Source organism: Zalophus californianus, chromosome 1 (genome assembly GCF_009762305.2).
Source record: "Zalophus californianus isolate mZalCal1 chromosome 1, mZalCal1.pri.v2, whole genome shotgun sequence".
NCBI lineage: Eukaryota > Metazoa > Chordata > Mammalia > Carnivora > Otariidae > Zalophus > Zalophus californianus.
This window is the reverse complement of record NC_045595.1, coordinates 145,746,914-145,766,643: the sequence shown is the minus strand read 5'-3', so window position 1 is coordinate 145,766,643 and position 19,730 is coordinate 145,746,914. Positions and strand designations below refer to the sequence as shown.

Sequence of the window (19,730 nt, the reverse complement as noted above, 5' to 3'; positions counted from 1 at the left end):
TTCCTTGATTCTTCTTAGTTTCTGGTGATTTACCAGCAATCTTTGGTATTCATTGGCTTATAGATGAATCACTCAAACCCTCTGTCTTCACACAGTGTTCCCACTGTGGGTTTTCATATCATCCTCCTTCTGTGTGTGTCTGTCTCTGTTCATATGCCCCCTCCTTTTTTTTAAAGATTTTATTTATTTGACAGAGAGAGAGAGACAGTGGGAGCGGGAACACAAGCAAGGGAAGTGGGAGAGGGAGAAGCAGGGTTCCCGCTGAGCAGGGAGCCCAACGCGGGGCCTGATCCCAGGACCCCAGGGCCACGACCCGAGCTGAAGGTAGACGCCCAATAACTGAGCCACCCAGGCGCCCCTCAAATTTCCCCTTTTAATGAGGACACCAGTCGTAATGGATTAGGGCCCACAATGCTAATGACCTAAACTTGACTACCTCTGTAAAGATCCTATTTCCAAATATGGTCTGAAGCATTAGAGGCTAGACTTCAACATATCTTTTTAAGAAAGCACAATTCAACATTTAACAACGTGTAACTGGTCCTTACCAAAAAACTATAAAATATTACTGAGAGAAATTGAAGACCTAAATGAATGGAGAGAGAGCCTATTTTCACAGGTACAAAGGTTCTATGTTGTTACAATGTCAATTTTCCCCAAATTGATCTAAAGATTCAACACAACCCAAATCAACCCCTACTATGCTTTTGCTAGAAAATGACAGGTTGATGAAAAAAATCTACATGAAAATAGAAAGGACCTAGAATACCCAAAACAAACATGAAAAATAATAATAAAGTTGGAGAGCTATTACTATGTGACTTCAAGGCTTTCTATAAAGCCACAGCAATCAACAGTGTGATTTTAACATTAAAATCAACAAATCAATGGAATAGAATAGACCCACACTGTATAAGAAAAGCCATTTCAATAAAGGTACAGGAATAAGTGATATTCATATAGGAAAAAATTAACCTCAACCCCTATCTCATACAATATTCAAAAAATTTGAAGTGGACCATAAACGTAAACGAAAGCTAAAACTTTATAAAGCTTTTAGAAAAAAACGTAGAAATACTTTTTTCAAAGATTTATTTACTCGAAAGAGAGAGAGTGCAGGTGTGTGCAGGGCGGGGGGGTAGGGGATGGGAAGAGGGAGAAAGAATCCCAAGCAGACTCCCTGCTGAGCCCAGAGCCTGATGTGGGGCCCAATCCTATGACCCATGAGATCATGACCTGAGCCAAAACCAAGAGCTGGATGCTTAACTGACTGAGCCCCCAGGTGCCCCAGAAATATTTTAATATTATTACAGAAGATAAAGTTTTTTAGGACACAGAAAGTAATAACCATAAAAGGAAAAGTTTATTAATTAGACTTCATGAAATTAATTATTAATTAGACTTCATGAAAATTAAAAATTTTAGCTCAGGGCGCCTGGGTGGCTCAGTCGTTAAGCATCTGCCTGGGATAGAGCCCCACATCGGGCTCCCTGCTTTGGCGGGAAGCCTGCTTCTCCCTCTCCCACCCCCCTACTTGTGTTCCCTCTCTCGCTGTGTCTCTCTCTGCCAAATAAATAAATAAAATCTTTAAAAATAAATAAATAAAACAAAAAATAAAAATATCAGCTCAAGAGACTACCTGGCTGGCTCAGTCAGTGGAGCATGAGACTCTTGATCCTGAGGCTGTGAGTTTGAGCCCCATGTTGGGTGTAGAGATTACTTAAAGAAAAAAAAAAGATCTTGAAAAATATTTTCAGCTCATCAAGACACCATTAAGAAAATAAGCACAATAAATAAATAAAATCTTTAAAAAATAATAACACACAGAGATAACTCAAAAAGCAAAAGATTCAGACACTTCATAATGGAAGATATATAAATGATTCAACATCATCAGTCACCAGGAAATGCAAATTAAAAGTACAATGAGATTGGACTACAAATCAATCAGAACAGTTAAAATTAAATAGGTAACACAAATGTTGGTGAGCATGTTGTAAATGAACTGAAGGTGTCCCCCTGACAAATTCTATGTTGAAACCCTAATCTAACCCTATAGTATTTGGAGGTGAAGCTTTGGGAGATAATTAGGTCAGAAGGGTAGAGAGCCCTCCTGACCTAAGTTTTAGTGCCTTTACAAGAGGCCAGAGAGTGAGCCAGCTTTCCACCAGGTGAAGACATAACCAGGAAGAGGGCATCCACAAAGAATAAGTCAGACAGCATCTTGATCTTAGACTTCCCAGCCGCCAGAACTATGAAAAAATAAATTTCTATGTTAAAGCCACCCAGTCTATATACTTTGTTACAGCAGCCCAAACTAAGACAGATGTGCAGAAACCAGAATTTGCAAACATTGTTGCTGGGATTAGAATATAATACAACTATTTGGGAAAATGATAGTACATAGTTTCTTATACAACCAAGCATATATCTACTCCGAGCAATTCTACTCCTAAGTATTTGCCCAAGAGAAAAATGAAAACACATGACCACAAAAAAACAAAACAAAAACAAAAAACTATTACAAGAATCTTCACAGCAACTTTATTCCTGTTAGCCCAAACCTGGAAACAGCTGAGACACCATGAAGTGGAGAACTGCCAACAAAGTATAATATAGTCAACCAGTAAGATGATACTTAAAAATAAAAAGAAATAAAATACTAATACCCACAAGATGAATCTCAAAACACTATACTAAGTAAAAGAATCTTACACTAAAGATATACACTGCATGATTACTATTATAGATTGAATTGTGTCCCCCAAAAAGATACATTGAAGTCCTAATACCTGTACTAAAAATGGGACCTTACTGGGAAATGGTTGTTGTGGACATAACGGACTTCACATTGGAGTAGGGTAGGCCCTTAAATGCAGTATTAATGGTGTCCTTATAAAAAAGGAGAGAGATACAGAGTTGAGACAGTCACATAGAGACAAACACAGAGGGAGAATGCCGTGTGACTACGGAGGCAGAGATTGGAGTTATGCAGCTGCAAGCCAAGGAATACCATGAACTATCAGCAACACCCATGAGCTAAGAGAAAGTCATGAAAGAAGAGAAGAGAAGAGAAGAAGGAAGGAAGGAAGGAAGAAATGAAGGAAGCAAGGAAGGAAGGAAGGAAGGAAGCATGGAACAGATTCTCCTCTACAGCCTTTAAGAGAACACGTCCCTGCTAACACGTTGATTTTGGGCTTCTAGCCTCCAGAATTGTGGGAAAATAAATTTCTGTTAAGCCACCTAGTTTGTGGTACTTTGTTATGTCAACCCTAGTAAACTAATAGAATTCCATGTATATGAAATTCTGGAAAAGGCAAAATGAATCTATGGTGGGAAAAAATAGAAACACTGGTCAACTTATGGAGGGTAGGGGTAGAGATTAACTGGAAAGGATTGAGGGTACCTTCAAGGGTGATGGTAATATTCTTTATTTTTATAAGGGTTCATGTTACAAAAGGTTAAAGAAATGTGAACACTCAGTGAAGGTACAATTAAGATTTGTGCATTTCACTGTATGTAAATTTACATTAAAACAAGAGTTATAAGCTAACATTGATCCCTCATAATATGTGTACTTACATTATTTAAGGGAAAGTGAAATAAATGAAAAAATAAGATAGACTGACAGATGGACAGATGAAAGATCTGTGACACAGCAAATATAAAATACTGTCACGGGGCGGGGTGCCTGGGTGGCTCAGTCGTTAAGCGACTGCCTTCGGCTCAGGTCATGATCCCAGGGTCCTGAGATCGAGCCCCACATTGGGCTCTCTGCTCCGTGGGAAGCCTGCTTCTCCCTCTCCCACTCCCCCTGCTTGTGTTCCCTCTCTCGTTGTGTCTCTCTGTGTCAAATAAATAAATAAAATCTTTAAAAAAAAAAATACCGTCAACGGGATGCCTGGGTGGCTCACTCAGTTAAGTGTCTGCCTTTGGCTCATGCCATGATCCCAGGACTCTGGGACTGAACCCCACATCAGGCTCACTGCTCAGCGGGGAGCCTGCTTCTCCCTCTCCCTCTGCTTGGGCTCCCTCTCTCTCTCTTTCAAATAAATAAGTAAATAAATAAAATTTTAAAAATAAAATAAGGAAAAGAAGATAAGAGAGGAGGGGAGAGGAGGGGAGAGAAGATAAAAGGAAAGAAAAGAAAAGAAAAAAGAAAAAAGGAAAACACTGTCAGGATACCTGGGTGGCTCGGTCAGCTAAGCATCTGCCTTCAGCTCAGGTCAAGATCCCAGGGTCCTGCTTCTCCCTCTGCCTGCTCTGCCTGCTGCTTCCCCTGCTTGTGCTCTCTCTCACTCTCTCTCTGACAAATAACTAAATAAAATCTTTAAAAATAAATAAATAAAAATAAAAATAAAATACTGTCACATCTGGTTATGGGCATATGAGAGTTCACTATAAAATTCTTTCAACTTGGGCGCCTGGGTGGCTCAGATGGTTAAGCGTCTGCCTTCGGCTCAGGTCATGATCCCAGGGTCCTGGGATCGAGTCCCGCATCGGGCTCCCTGCTCCTTGGGAGCCTGCTTCTCCCTCTGCTTCTCTCTCTCTCTCTCTCTCTCTCTCTCCACCTCTGTCGCTCATGAATAAATAAAATCATTAAAAAAAAAAAAAGACTGCAACATCCTTTTAAAAAAAATTCTTTCAACTTTTCTGTATGTTTAACATTTTTCAAAAATTTTTTTCATAATAAAATGCTGAAAAAAATATACTACCAAAATTTCTTAAAAAAAAAAAAAGAAAGAAAGTAAAACCAAGTGTTGGCAGAATATGGTTCAGCTACAACTCTCATACACTAGTGGTATGAGTATAAATTGGTAAAACCACTTTGGAAAACTGTTTGGCAAGATCTCCTAAGGCTTACCCTACCTGTAACACCCACCATGGGGTAGTCTTAGGCTATACTAAACATTTAAACTCAGAAAATGACCACAGGACCACATTTGGCATTAATCTAACAGCATGAGAGCAAGGAAGCCAGATAATTCTTGCTCCACAACAACCAACATTTCTTACAGCAACAATAAAGGCACAGGTTCCCCACAAGGAACATGCTCAGTTACAATGGTCACTATGCTCAGAGGAGCATAAAGCACAATATCCCAATCAGTATTTATAATTCCTTCCAATAGAGGGGCAATTTGTCAGTTGGGGATCATATTTCCCATTGAACAATGTTGCCTAGTAATATCATTAACATTCTTACCCTCAGGTTTTGGGGGAAATAAAACTAGAGATTTAATCAAAGGATGGACTCTCATCTAGCACAGGAAAGGATTTAACTTTTTTTTTTAAAGATTTTATTTATTTGTCAGAGAGAGAGAGCACACACAAGCAGGGGGAGTGGCAGGCAGAGGGAGAAGCAGGCTTCCCGCAGAGCAGGGAGCCTGACGTGGGACTCGAAACCAGGACCCTGGGATCATGACCTGAGCCGAAGGCAGACACTTAACGTATTGAGCCACCCAGGAGTCCCAGGATTTAACTTTTTATTCATACTGTGACCCCCAAATTCCACACTTAGATATATGAATATATCCAACAGAAATGAAGACATATGTTCACCAAAATACAAGTATAAAAATGCTACAGCACTATCCATAACAGCCCAAAATGCCCAATAACAACGGACATAAAATTTTTCATTGCTTTCACTATTTAATATCCACACAACATAGTACTATACAGCAATGAAAACAAACTGCATCATATATATCATGGATCAATCTCCCAATATAATGGTGAGCTAAAGAAGCCAGACACAAGATACAAGATTCCATTTTTTAAAAGGTTCAGAACAGGTAAAAGCAATCTCTGGTGTTACAAGTCAGAACAGTAGTTACCGGTGTGACTAGAAACCGGACCACAAGGAGAACTTAGGCATTGTGGTAAAGTTCTGGGTCTTGACCTGAATGCTGGTTATAGGGGCGCCTGGGTGGCTCAGTTGGTTAAGTGACTGCCTTCGGCTCAGGTCATGATCCCAGGGTCCTGGGATCGAGCCCCACATCGGGCTCCCTGCTCAGCAGGAAGCCTGCTTCTCCCTCTCCCACTTCCCCTGCTTGTGTTACCTCTCTCGCTGTCTGTCTCTCTCTGCCAAGTAAATAAATAAAGTCTTAAAAAAAAAAATGCTGGTTATATAGACACTTTCACTTCAAAAATTCACTGAACTACAGATTTATGATTTGTATACTTTTTTTTTTTAAAAGAGGGAGAGGAGGTGGGGAGAAAGAGCGTGCTCGAGCATGTGCACATGCACTTGGGCAGGGGAGGGAGGGGCAGAGGGAGAATCCCAAGGCTCCATCTCACAACCCTGAGATCATCATCTGAGCCGAAATCAAGAGCTGGACACTTAACTGACTGAGCCACCCAGGAGTCCCTGATTTGTACACTGCTGTATGTATGTTATACTTAAATACAATTTATATGAAAAACAAAGCAAGGAGAACTAACATCCAAAACACTAAAGTGAGGAGACCTGTAGACCAGTTCTTCAACAAAACAACTACAACTGGAGAAAGGTATAAATAACTGGTCATATAAAAATCCCTGGAAACTGTCCTAGGAACATACAGCAAATGAAGAAATATTTCCCCCAAAATTTACTAAATCTCGTAAGAAAAATAAGAATCCTTGGCACTTGAGCCACAACCTTCCCCCCCCACTACCAAGCTAAACAAGACGGAGGCTCCACTCCAAGTGGGGTGGCCAAGCCAGGGCTCCATGTCTCCCCAGCTCCTGGTATAGGGCTATGGCATCCCTCTGGGAGGAACAAACTGCCAGCATGTCTTATCCCTTCCAGCTCACTGTTGCAGAGGCTGAATTCCAGGTAAGTGGACCTGAGAGACTGTGGGCTCCCTTCCTCCATCCACTTCATATGCACAGAAAGGAAGCGTTACCCTAGGCATAGCAGGTAGAGAATACTAGGGCCCCATTGCCCTCATCACAGCTCATTCATAGGGCAAAGTTTCTAGGGCAGGCAAGCCAAGAAGCCTGGAGGCTACTATGCCAGGCTACTGTCCTGTTCATAAAGAGAGAAGCCAGCCATTGTCTTTGCCTCTAGGTCTAGAGCACTGACTCAGATTTTGCCCAGGGAAAGAGGCAGACCGTAAGAACTGAGAGCTCCAAAGATCTCCCGCAAAGAAAATAGGTTTATTTAGAACAGAATGTGGAGAAGTCCAAGCATAACACCAGTTTGGGCACCTGGGTGGCTCAGTTGATTAAGTGTCTGCCTTTACTCAGGTCATAATCTCAGGATCCTGGGATGGAGCCCGCTTCTTCCTCTCCTTCTGCCCTTCCCCTACTCTCATGGTTTTTTTTCCCCTCTCTCTCTCAAATAAATAAATTAAATCTTTACTTAAAAAAAGAGAAAATAACACAAATTTTAGTGATAAGCACTTAAGAGAAGGCTGATGGAGTGCTGTCAGCAAAATGGCAGGGCAGGCAGCTCCAAGCTCTCATCCCTCCATAGAAATAAGAAAAACCAGGTAGAAACTATCAGAGCCAACATCGTCAGAACTCTGGAAAAGAAAGGTTTACAGCAACCCAGAAAATAGTGAATCAAGAAAAAGGCAACTTCAAAATAGTAGGAAAGTTCTGTGGCATTTTTCTTCTTGCCCTACCTCCTCCTCAGTGTAGTGGCAGTCTTGAAGGATATCTACATTCTGAGAATGGGACATTGGTTCTGGACGGGGTGGAGCATACCCAGGGCAAGACACATGCTCCAAAAACACACAAGACCCTTAAACTTTCACCTTGGGCTGATTCCCTAGGCTCAGTGCAAGTCTGGCTAAGGACTGAAGGACTGCCTCCGCACTGAACCAATGTTCCAAGACAAAAAGGTGCTTTATTGTTTCTTTTTGTTGTTTTTTTTTTTTAGCTCCTGACATGCAAGGAAATCTGTCAAAACGCTAACTGAAAACAAGCTAAGGCACAGAGACACAGATGACCACATACAACAAGGCAATAGTCTTTGCAAAAACAGTTTGGGAGTTAGTAAACAAATGGACAATTACAGCCTTCAACAATCAAAAAAAAAAAGGTAAACTGGGATGCCTGGGTGGCTCAGTTGCTTAAGTGTCTGCCTTCGGCTCAGGTCACGATCCCAGGATCCTGGGATGGAGCCCCACATTGGGCTCCTTGCTCAGTGGGGAGCCTGCTTCTCCCTCTGCCTGCCGTTCCCCCCGCTTGTGTGTGCTCTCTCTCTGACAAATAAATAAATTAAATCTTTAAGAAAAAAAAAGGTAAATTCAGGGGAAAGGGAAGACTGACTTAACAGTATCACCACACTGTAACAGTCAAATGTCCAATTTTCTCAAAAAAAAAAAATCACAAAGCATACAAAGAAAAAGTATGGACAATTCAAAGGAACAAAATAAATTAATAGAAACCATTTTTGAGGAGGTCCAGACATCAGATTTACTACCTAAAAACTTTAAAACAGCCATTTTATCAACAAATGGCACTGGGAAAACTGGCTATCTACATGTAAAAAAATGAAGTTGGACACTTACCCCATACCATATTTAAAAAATTAACTCAAAATGAATTGAAGACCTAAATATAAGACATATAAAGTTCCTAGAAGAAAACAGGAAAAAAGCTTCATGACATTGAAATTTAGCAAAGATTTGCATATGACACCAAAACCACAAGCAACAAAAGCAAAAATAGACAAATAGGACTACATCAAACTTAAAAACTACTGTGCATCAAAGGACACAATCAGCAGAGGAATTGTCTACCTATGGTATGGGAGAAAATATTTGCAAATCATATCTGATAAGGAGTTAACATCTAGAATATATAAAGAACACCAACAACTCAACAGTAACAAAAAACCAAATAACCCAATTAAAAAATAAGCAAAAAAAGACTTGAATAAACATTTCTCCAAAGAAAATATACATATGGCAAAAAAACACATGCAAAGATGTTCAACATCATTAGTCATTAGAGAAATACAAATCAAAACCACAATGAGATAGCATCTCATACCTATTAGGATGGCTCCATTTAAAAAAAACAAAATAAAGCAAAACCCAGAAAGTAAGAAAGTAACAAGTGCTGACAAGGATATGGAAGAATGGAGTCCTTGCACATTGCTGGTGGTAATGTAAGAGTACACCTGCTATGGAAAAAGAGTAAGGCAGTCCCTCAAAAAAATCCCCATAGAATTAGCATATGATCCAGCAATTCCCTTCTGGGTACATACTCAAAGAAGTTGAAAACAGGAACTCAAAAAAAGGCTTGTACACCACTGTTCACAGCAGCATTATTCACAACAGCCAGAAGGTAAAGTAACCCAAGTGTCCACTGATAAATAAACAAAATGTGGTAAATACATTCAATGGAATATTATTCTGCAATAGAAAAGAACGAAAAAAAATTTTAAGTAGGCACCATGCTGGGCATGGAGCCCAACGAGGGGCTTGAACTCATGAGCCTGATATCAAGACCTAAGCTGAGATCAAGGGCTGGATGTTTAACCAACTGAGCCACCCAGGCGCCCCAGAAAGGAATGAAATTCTAACACATGCTACAATATGGATGAACCTTAAAGTCATCTAAGTGAAATAAGCCAGATACAAAAGGACAAATACTATGATTCTACTTATATGAGATACCTAAAGTGGTCAAATTCATAGAAACTGGAAGTAAAACGGTGGTTAAAAGGGCTGGAGGGAGAAGGAACTGGAGAGTTACTATTTAATGGGTATGGAGTTTCAGTTTGGGAAAATGAAGAGTTCTGGTGAAGGATGGTGGTCATGATTGTACACCTGTGTGACTGTACTTAATGCCACTGAACTGTACACTTAAAAACAGTGGAAATGGCAAATTTTGTGTTGCATACTCTACCACAATTAAAAAGACCGAGACAGTAAAAAAATAAATAAAAAATAATAAATAAATAAATAAAAAAGACACAGATACTAAGATACCACTTCATACCTACTAGGATGGCTATTTCAAAAAAATAAAAATAAAAACACCAAAAAAACAGAACATAAGTGTTGGTGAGGATGTGGAGAAACTGGAACCATTATACATTGCAGGTGGGAATGCAGAATGGCACAGCCCCATGGAAAAGTCTGGCAGTTCCTCGAAAAGTTAAACATAGAATTACCATATGAGGAATGCCTAGGTAGCTCAGTCGGTTAAGCATCTGCCTTCAGCTCAGGTCATGATCCCAGACTCCTGGGATTGAGTCCTGCACTGGGCTCCTTGCTCAGCTGCTTCTCCCTCTGCCTGCTCTGCCTGCAGCTCTCCCTGCTTATGCTCTGACAAATAAATAAAATCTTTTAAAGTATCCTTTCTACCTTTATTAAAAAAAAAAAAAAAGAATTACCATATGATCCAGCACTTCCACTCCTAGGTAATACACAAAAGAACAGGAAATGTTCAAATACTTATTATACATGAATATTTATATCAGCACTATTCAAACAGCCAAAAGCTGTAAACAACTCAAATGTCCGTCAATGAAGATAAAAACAAAATATAATACAATCCATAAAATAAAACATTATTCAGCTCTACAAGGGAATGAAGTACTAATACATGCTACAACTGTGTATAACCTTGGAAACATCAACTGAAAGAAGTCAGACACAACAGGTCACATAATGTATGAATACACTTGTATGAAATATCTGGAACAAGGAATTTCATAGACACAAAGTCGATAGACACTTGGGAAGAAAGGATGGGAAGGGAGAAAAATGGAGAGTCACTGCCTAATGGTTAAAGAATTCAGGGTGATGAAAAAGTTTTGGAGGGGCACCTGGGTGACTCAGTTGGTTAAGTGTCTGCCTTTGGCTCAGGTCATGATCCCAAGGTCCTGGGATGGAGTCCTGCACCAGGATCCCTGCTCAGCAAGGACCCTGCTTCCCCCCCCCGCCCCCCCCACGGGCCACCCCCCCCCACCCCCCCGTGCATGTTCTCTCAAGTAAATAAAAAAAAAAGTTTTGGAAACATAATGATGATGGTTGTACATTGTGAATATAATTACTGCCACTGAATTGTGCACTCAAAAGGTTAAAATGGGGGCGCCTGGGTGGCTCAGTTGGTTAAGCGACTGCCTTCGGCTCAGGTCAGGTCATGATCCTGGAATCCCAGGATCAAGTCCCACATCCGGCTCCCTGCTCAGCGAGGGCGGGGGGGGGGGGGGGGGGGGGGGGGCTCTGCTTTTCCCTCTGACTCTCTTCCCTCTCGCGCTGTCTCTCATTCTCTCTCTCAAATAAATAAAATCTTTAAAAAAAAAAAGGTTAAAATGGCAAATTTTATGCTATATAAGAGCGCCTGGATGGCTCAGTCATTGGGCATCTGCCTTCGGCTCGGGTCATGATCCCGGGGTCCTGGAATCGAGCCCCACACCGGGCTCCCTGCTCAGCTGGAAGCCTGCTTCTCATTCTCCCACTCCCCCTGCTTGTGTTCATGCTCTTGCTATTTCTGTCAAATAAATAAATCTTAAAAAAAAAATTTTATGCTATATATATTTTACAATTCTGAAAAACTAATCATGTGAAATACCAAAACCAGTGAACTATACACTTTAAATGTATCAATTCTATGTGCAGATATCAACAAAGCAGTTTTAATAAAGTGTAACTACTGCTGAAAACATCATTAAAATGGCAAATATGTTATATATATTTACCACATAAAAGTAATTCCCAAAAAAAGGCAAGTACACCAGAGCACAGGCACCATTTTCAAAGCCTAGACAAGAAACACTGCGTGGCTTATTGATCACATTAAGTGTGCTAGAGTCAAGTGTTCAGTATGGGGCACAGTGAAGAGCTGTTTAGTCTACAGGGTGGAGGGCTTTAAATAATAACTGAACTAGATGGAACTGGCTACTAAAAGCTAGTTGAGGTTCACTGCATGCTTAACGGAAGAATTAAATGAATGGAGATGTATTGCTGTAATCAAGTAAGTTAAGGAAATAACTGGGGCTTCTGGATGGCTCAGTTGGATAAGCAACTGCCTTCGGCTCGGGTCATGATCCCGGGGTCCTGGGATCAAGTCCCACATCAGGCTCCCCCTGCTCTGCGGGGAGCCTGCCTCTGCCTGTGCTCTGTGTGTGTGTGTGTGTGTAAATAAATAAATAAAATCTTAAAAAAAAAAACTGAAAGTAAAAGAAATAGTAATACAGGAATCCAGTACTTTTTGTACTTCTGCGGTTGCTCTACTGACTACTGCTCATCTGTGAATATTTATATAACTTTCACATGACTGAAGGCTCTATGTGGGCCATTCTTCTGGGTTTGTTTCTTTGTCGTCATTTTCAACCCAACAAACAACTGAACACAGTCTGGGCATTCTAACAATGAACAAAATGTTACCATAGACCTCAATCCACATTTTGGGGCCCATAAAACCCAAATCCCAGAGAAAAATTTAGACAAATATTAATCGGCTTTTTATCCTTTTCGAAAATGGATTAGTGGTGATTCACTTTTTGAAGGATTTTGATTTTTCAGACAACACGTACGCTGGGTTTTACTCACCGATTTCCTCTGATTCCTGCCCAGAAACTCTAAGCTTGCATTCCTTTGGATAGTGTTTTTGGATTAATTCCCACAGTTCCATGTTGACAAGAGAATTTCTTCGGGCATGGTATCGGGTCCACGAAGAGACCCGGCGGCGACAGAAGGGACAGCATAAACTCGCCTTTTCGACAGTCGATTGGAAGCATGGGTTACAGAGCGTGTGGTTACAAGGCAGTGTTATGGGCTCGATTAGGATTTCCACACAGATGCGGCACTGGCATTCCGACAAGGAGGGGATGGCGGTTTGGGGTACAGCCATTTTAATATGCTAAAAAGGTATACTCAACATCAATACCTGCAAGAGAAAGAATCTTATTTCCGGCCCAACTACGAAGAAAGGAAATTAACACCTTTGTGTTTAAATATTATGCCCAGCAGCGTATCAGAATTCAGAAACTGGGAGCATCACATAACGTCTTGAAGCAAAAAGGCGCTCTGCGATCCAGGGAAACAGGACTACCCTGGAAGGCGGCGTATTTATCCATGTTTAAATGTCGGGTAAGGAAACGAACCTTTCCGTCGGGAGACCTAGGCTGTTCCGAGGCATTAACACAACCGTTGCGGCAAGGCTGGCAGTGCGCTCCAGCTCTCCCGCCCGGCGGGAGGTACGCGCCAAGTTCCCCTCCTCCCTCTTACCAGCTGAGGGTGCTCCCTTAGCTCCCAGCAGCCAAGCCCGAGGCCGCCCAAGCCCGAAGCTTCGGGGCCTCAGCTCCGAGAAGAACGCTGTTTCCGCCCGGACGCCGAGCTGCGCGGGAGGACTTCCGTTTTACCGTTGTTGTGGCGGCAGCACGCGAGCCGCCACGTTCCAGCTTTCGTGCACCTGGAGTCGTTTCCCGGCGCTTTGAGCCCACACTCCCCTCTTTTCGGTCAGCCAAAAATACCTAATCTTAGCAGTGGTGCCGTAGCAACCCGACAAGGGGTAGTGACATCACAACTGCCCACCCAAACGGCCCCTCCCACCCAGAGAACCGCCCAAGGGCCGACACAGCTGAAGTTCCGCAGGGCGGGACTTCCGGGTCATGTGAGCGCCGTCCGCCCCGCCCCGGCCCGGCCCGCTCCCTCCCCGGCGGAGGGCCCTCCCCTTGCGTTGCAGTGTCGTTCGGTGCGGAAACCCGTGAGTGTCGTGAGGTTGGTCCCTGGCAGAAAAAGGGAAACCTTGAGACAAATTAAAGACCAAACAGAAATTTAAAAAATTTTCCCCTCTTCTTAAAATTCTACTCCTCAGGCTACTTTTCTGTTTCTGCTATCTTGTACCAAACCTCTTAGGTCGCTTTCTAGTGTTCTTAGGAAGCATCTTCTAGGTTGATCTCCTAGAAGGGATGTGGCCAGAGAATTGGCAAACTTGATACAGTTTAACATGCACTGCCGCTGCCCTCTCTAACACACCCGTTCTGAAGTCTGAGGCCCAGAGATAGGTTGTTTTAGGATTGCCTTCCCTTCTAAGTGTTGTCCAAAACCGACTTTTTGTGTTCTGGGGCCGAAATTTGTAAGGCGAAGACAGAGCTTGGGTATAAAGAAGGAAGATAGTTTATTGCTTCGCCAGGCGAAGGAGGCTGCAGCAGACTCATGCCTCCAAGACTTCAAGCTCGCCCAGAGCAAAAGGCTGAGGGGTTCCATAGGCATTACAGGATCTGGGCAGTTTCGGCAGGAATCTGGTACGTGCTGTCCCCACTTTTCTTATGTTTTCAAGGTGGTCTCAGGACTAGCGCTGCCATGGGCCATCCAAGTCTCATTACTAAGTATCTACATCACCCAGTTCTTGGAACAAAAGATTCTACAGAAAAACAAGTGAAAGGGAGGGGAGGCCTCAAGAATGAGGAAGAGAACAATCTGTGCAGGTTAAAGTCAAGATTTGCTGAAGCATTAGTGTGTCCCTCTTAATTTCCATCCATTCATTTCTTTATTTTTATTTTTTAAACCATGTTATTAATTTTTTTTACTATTTGTTTCAGGGTACAGGTCTGTGATTCATCAGTCTTATATAATACCCAGTCCTCATTACAACAAATACCATCCCCAGTGTCTATCACCCAGCCACCCCATTCCCCCACCCCCCTCCCCTACAGCAATCCACAGTTTGCTTCCTAAGATTTAGAGTCTCTTATGGTTTGTCTCCCTCTCTGGTTTCGTCTTTTTTCATTTTTTCCTCTCTTCCCGTATGATCCTGTGCCTTGTTTCTTAAATTCCACATATCAGTGAGATTATATGATAATTGTCTTTCTCTGATTGACTTATTTCGCTTAACATAATACCCTCTAGTTCCGTCCACGTCCTTGCAAATGACAAGATTTCATTTTTGATGGCTGTGTAACACTCCATTATATACATATTCCATTGTATATATACACCACATCTTCTTTACCCATTCATCTGTTGATGGACATCTAGGCTCTTTCCATAGTTTGGCTATTATGGACATTGTTGCTATAAACATTGGGGTGCAGGTGCCCCTTCAGATCACTACATTTGTATCTTTGGGGTAAATACCCAGTAGTGCAATTGCTGGGCGTAGGGTAGTTCTATTTTTAACCTTTTTGAGGAAACTCCATACTGTTTTCCAGAGTGGCTATACCAGCTTGCATTCCCACCAACAGTGTAGGAGGGTTCCCCTTTCTCCGCATCCTTGCCAACATCTGTCGTTTCCTGACTTGTTAAGGTTAGCTGTTCTGACCAGTGTGTGGTAGTTTCTCATTGAGGTTTTGATCTGTCTTTCCCTGATACCGAGTGATGTTGAGCACTTTTTCATGTGTCTGTTAGCCATCTGGATATCTTCTTTGCAGAAATGTCTGTTCATGGGGCACCTGGGTGGCTCAGATGGTTAAGCGTCTGCCTTCGGCTCAGGTCATGATCCCAGGGTCCTGCGATTGAGTCCTGCACTGGGCTCCTTGCTCAGCGGGGAGCCTGCTTCTCCCTCTCCTTCTGCCTCTCCCCCTGCTCATGCTCTCTCTCTCTCTGTATCTCTGTGTCTCAAATGAATAAATAAAATCTTAAAAAAAAGGAATGTCTGTTCATGTCCTCTACCCATTTCTTGATTGGATTATTTGTTCTTTGGGTGTTGAGTTTGATAAGTTCTTTATAGATTTTGGATACTAGCCCTTTATCTGATATGTCATTTGCAAATATCTTCCCCCATTCTGTTGGTTGTCTTTTGATTCTGTTGACTGTTTCCTTTGCTTGGCAAAAGCTTTTTATCTTGATGAAGTCCCAATCGTTCCTTTTTGCTTTTGTTTCCCTTGCCTTTGGCGATGTTTCTAGGAAGAAGTTGCTGCAGCTGTGGTTGAAGAGGTTGCTGCCTATGTTCATCTCAAGGATTTTGATGGATTCCTGTCTCTCACATTTGAGGTCTTTCATCCATTTTGAGTCTATTTTTGTGTATGGTGTAAGGAAATGGTCCAATTTCATTCTTCTGCATGTGGCTGTCCAGTTTTCCCAACACATTTGTTGAAGAGACTGTCTTTTTTCCATTGGATATTCTTTCCTGCTTTGTCGAAGATTAGTTGACCATAGAGTTGAGGGTCCATTTCTGGGCTCTCTATTCGGTTCCATTGATCTATGTGTCTGTTTTTGTGCCAGTACCATACTGTCTTGATGATGACAGCTTTGTAATAGAGCTGGAAGTCTGGGATTGTGATGCCGCCAGCTTTGGTTTTCTTTTTCAACATTCCTTTAGCTATTTGGGGTCTTTTCTGGTTCCATACAAATTTTAGGATTATTTGTTCCAGTTCTGTGAAAAAAGTTGATGGTATTTTGACAGGGATTGCATTAAATATATAGATTGCTCTAGGTAGCATAGACATTTTAACAATATTTGTCCTTCCAATCCATGATCATGGAATGCTTTTTTTTTTCATGGAATGTTTTTTCATTTCTTTGTCTTTCTCAATTTTTTTCATGAGTGTTCTATATTTTTCTGAGTACAGGTCCTTTGCCTCTTTGGTTAGGTTTATTCCTAGGTATCTTATGATTTTGGGTGCAATTGTAAATGGGAGAGAAACTCCTTAATTTCTCTTTCTTCTGTCTCATTTTTGGTGTATAGAAATGCAACTGATTTTTATATCCTGCCACTTTGCTGAATTCCTGTATGAGTTCTAGCAATTTTGGGGTGGAGTCTTTTGGGTTTTCCACATAGAGTATCATGTCATCTGCAGAGTGAGAGTTTGACTTCTTCTTTGCCAATTCAGATGCCTTTTATTTCTTTTTGTTGTCTGATTGCTAAGGATGGGACTTCTAATACTATGTTGAATAGCAGTGGTGATAGTGGACATCCCTGCCATGTTCCTGACCATAGGGGGAAAGCTCTTAGTTTTTCCCTATTGAGAATGATATTTACTGTGGGTTTTTCATAAATGGCTTTTATGTTATTGAGGTATGTACCCTCTATCCCTACACTGTGGAGAGTTTTGATCAAGAAAGGATGCTATACTTTGTCAAATGCTTTTTCTGCATCTATTGAGAGTATCATATGGTTCTTGTCCTTTCTTTTATTTATGTAGTATATCACATTGATTGATTTGCAGATGTTGAACCACCCTTGCCGCCCAGGAATAAATCCCACTTGGTCATGGTAAATAATCCTTTTAAACCATTCATTCATTTAAAAAAAAAATTTTTTTTTTATTTATTTGACAGAGAGAGATAGTGAGAGCAGGAACACAAGCAGGAGGAATGGGAGAGGGAGAAGCAGGCTTCCTGCCGAGCAGGGAGCCCTATGTAGGGCTTGATCCCAGGATCCTAGGATCATGACCTGAGCTGACGCTTAATGACTGAGCCACCCAGGCGCCCCCCTCCATTCATTTCTATAGCAGTTTTGTAGGGCTTGGAAAACAAACTACAGGGCTGCCTTGATCCTGGGGCTTAGCTGTCATGTGCATCATTTATGATGTACTACTGTATTATTAAATTTCAATCTAGAACAATCAAAATTACAAAGGAGGTAAAAAGTATTTTAACATTTTATACATTCTGAAATAAGTTTTCCACTTTGATACTAAGTTCTTGTGCTAACACCTGATCCTACCTTTTTTTTTTTTTTAAGATTTTATTTATTTGAGAGAGAGAATATGAGAGAGAGAGCACATGAGAGGGGGGAGGGTCAGAGGGAGAAGCAGACTCCCCGCCGAGCAGGGACCCTGATGCGGGACTCGATCCAGGGACTCCAGGATCATGACCTGAGCCGAAGGCAGTCACTTAACCGACTGAGCCACCCAGGCGCCCGTGATCCTACCATTTTGAATTCTATGAAAAAAGTAGGTTTTGGGACACCTGGCTGGCTCAATTGGTAGAGCATGCGACTCTTGATCTCATGTGATCTTGAGCCCCACAGTGGGTGTAAAGATTACTTAAAAATTAAAAAAAAGAAAAGAAAAGTAGGTTTTGGCTAGAAAAACCACAGGAACGAAATAGACTGATCCCTAGTACTGAAGAACCAAACCAAGAGGCAGAAAATAGAATGATGGTTCCCAGGGGCTGGGAAAGTTACTGTTAAATGGGTACAGAGTTTGTTTTCAGATGGATGGTAGTAATGGTTGCACAATATTATGAATGTATATAATACACTGAACTGTCCACTTAAAAATTGTTAGGGTCGTAAATTTTGTTATATGTATTTTACCACAGTAAGAAAAATGTTTTAAACAACAAAACCAAAAGAAAAGAAAAGGAAAAGAAAAGAAAAACAACCTGGAAAAAAACTCAGGCCTGAGTTTTTGAGGAAATATTACAAAAATGTGGAGAAAGAGAAGAAAATCACTGCATGAATACAGTCTTTAAGGTCTTTTGGGTTTGCTGAGGCCATTCAGGTTGGCCAGATGGTTTCAGATGGAGATAAACCAAGGATATGTGGGCCCTTGGTAGAGTTTTGGGAGCTTTCATTTTGTTTTAATGTAAATTCAGAAACCTGTGGTTGTCAATCCACTTGTCCATGATATCAACACCTTAGCCTAAAATTTCAGCTCCCTAATATGGTCCCAACCTTCTTTTCCCTGTGAAACCCCCCTTTATTCTTTCTTTCTTTTTTTTTTTAAGGTTTATTAGAGCATGAGCACAGTGGAGAGGGGCACAGAGAGAGGGAGAGAAACTCAAGCCGACTCTGTGCTGAATGTGGAGCTGGATTTGAGGCTGGATCCCATGACCCCTAGATCATGACCTGAGCTAAAACCAAGAGATGGACACCCAACAGACTGAGCCACCCAGAAGCCCCCTCCCATTATCCTTTTAAACATTCAACTATGATCTAGTCGCTGGTGTCCAAATCTTGTGCTTTCAGGCCATAGTTTGAAATCTTAACTCATGAGTTACTTTGGTGCTTTGCCTACTTGAAGGATCAATTCAATGTGCTTCCTCCAGGAAGTATTCCTCAGTCTTCAATCACACAGTGATAACTCTCCTCTGAACTCACCCAGTCATGTATTGCCTATTGATAGTGGTTTTTATTATTGTCTTATTATTTGACTCTTAACATTTTGATTTATATGTCCAGGTATTTATGTCTGTGTAATGGATACATTTTATGTGCTTCTTCAGATTTCCTTGGCCTTGTTTACTTTCTGGACCCACAGTCCCTTGCTCTGCCTGGGGCTGACCAGTTGCATTTCTAGAATCTCTGGCTCTTCCTATCACTTCTGGACTCCAGTGAAACATTGCACTGAGCAAGACAGGCACTGGCTTCCCACTGGCTGCTGGGAGGACTTAAATGATGCATCCTGGAAGTATGGTGGGGGGGGCAGTTACTCCCCATGGAACAAACTTCAGCCAACTGAAAACAGTAGACTAAGTGAGCATGACAGAGAAATTCCCTTTCCATCTTCCTTCCAAGACATGGTTTCTCCAAACAGTGTGTCTGGGGAGGACAAGAAAAAAAAGTGCATTCTTTTCCAAGATTTTATTTATTTTTTATTATTTATTTGTTTATTTGAGAGAGAGTGAGCGAGGTGAGGAGCAGAGGGAGAAGCAGGCTTCCCGTCGAGCAGGGACCCCGATGTGGGGCTCGATGCCAGGATCCTGGGATCATGACCTGAGCCGAAGGCAGATGCTTAACCGACTGAGCCACCCAGGCACCCCTCAAGATTTTATTTTTAAGTAATCTCTACACCTAACATGGGGCTTAAACTTACAATCTTGAGAGCAAGAGTCTAATGCTCTACCAACTGAGCCAGCCAGATGCTCCAAGACTGAGTGCATTTA

At 41.7% G+C, this 19,730-nt stretch overlaps 1 protein-coding gene across 3 annotated transcripts in view; it reads right to left on the bottom strand.

Moving 5' to 3' along the window:
- Window positions 1-13,456, bottom strand: part of RNF168 (ring finger protein 168) — a 38,389-nt gene extending 24,933 nt beyond the window's left edge. Inside the window, exons 1-2 of one of the 3 annotated variants that reach the window (XM_027585517.2) lie at window positions 13,061-13,445; window positions 12,507-12,843 (exon numbers count right to left, since the gene is read on the bottom strand). In XM_027585517.2, the coding sequence (XP_027441318.1) occupies window positions 12,507-12,807 (301 nt within the window). In that variant the 5' untranslated portion in view covers window positions 12,808-12,843; window positions 13,061-13,445. Of the gene's footprint in view, window positions 1-12,506 lie in introns of all 3 variants that reach the window. The other 2 variants (XM_027585518.2, XM_027585519.2) reach the window with 2 other exon arrangements.
- Between the last annotated feature and the right edge of the window lie 6,274 nt (window positions 13,457-19,730).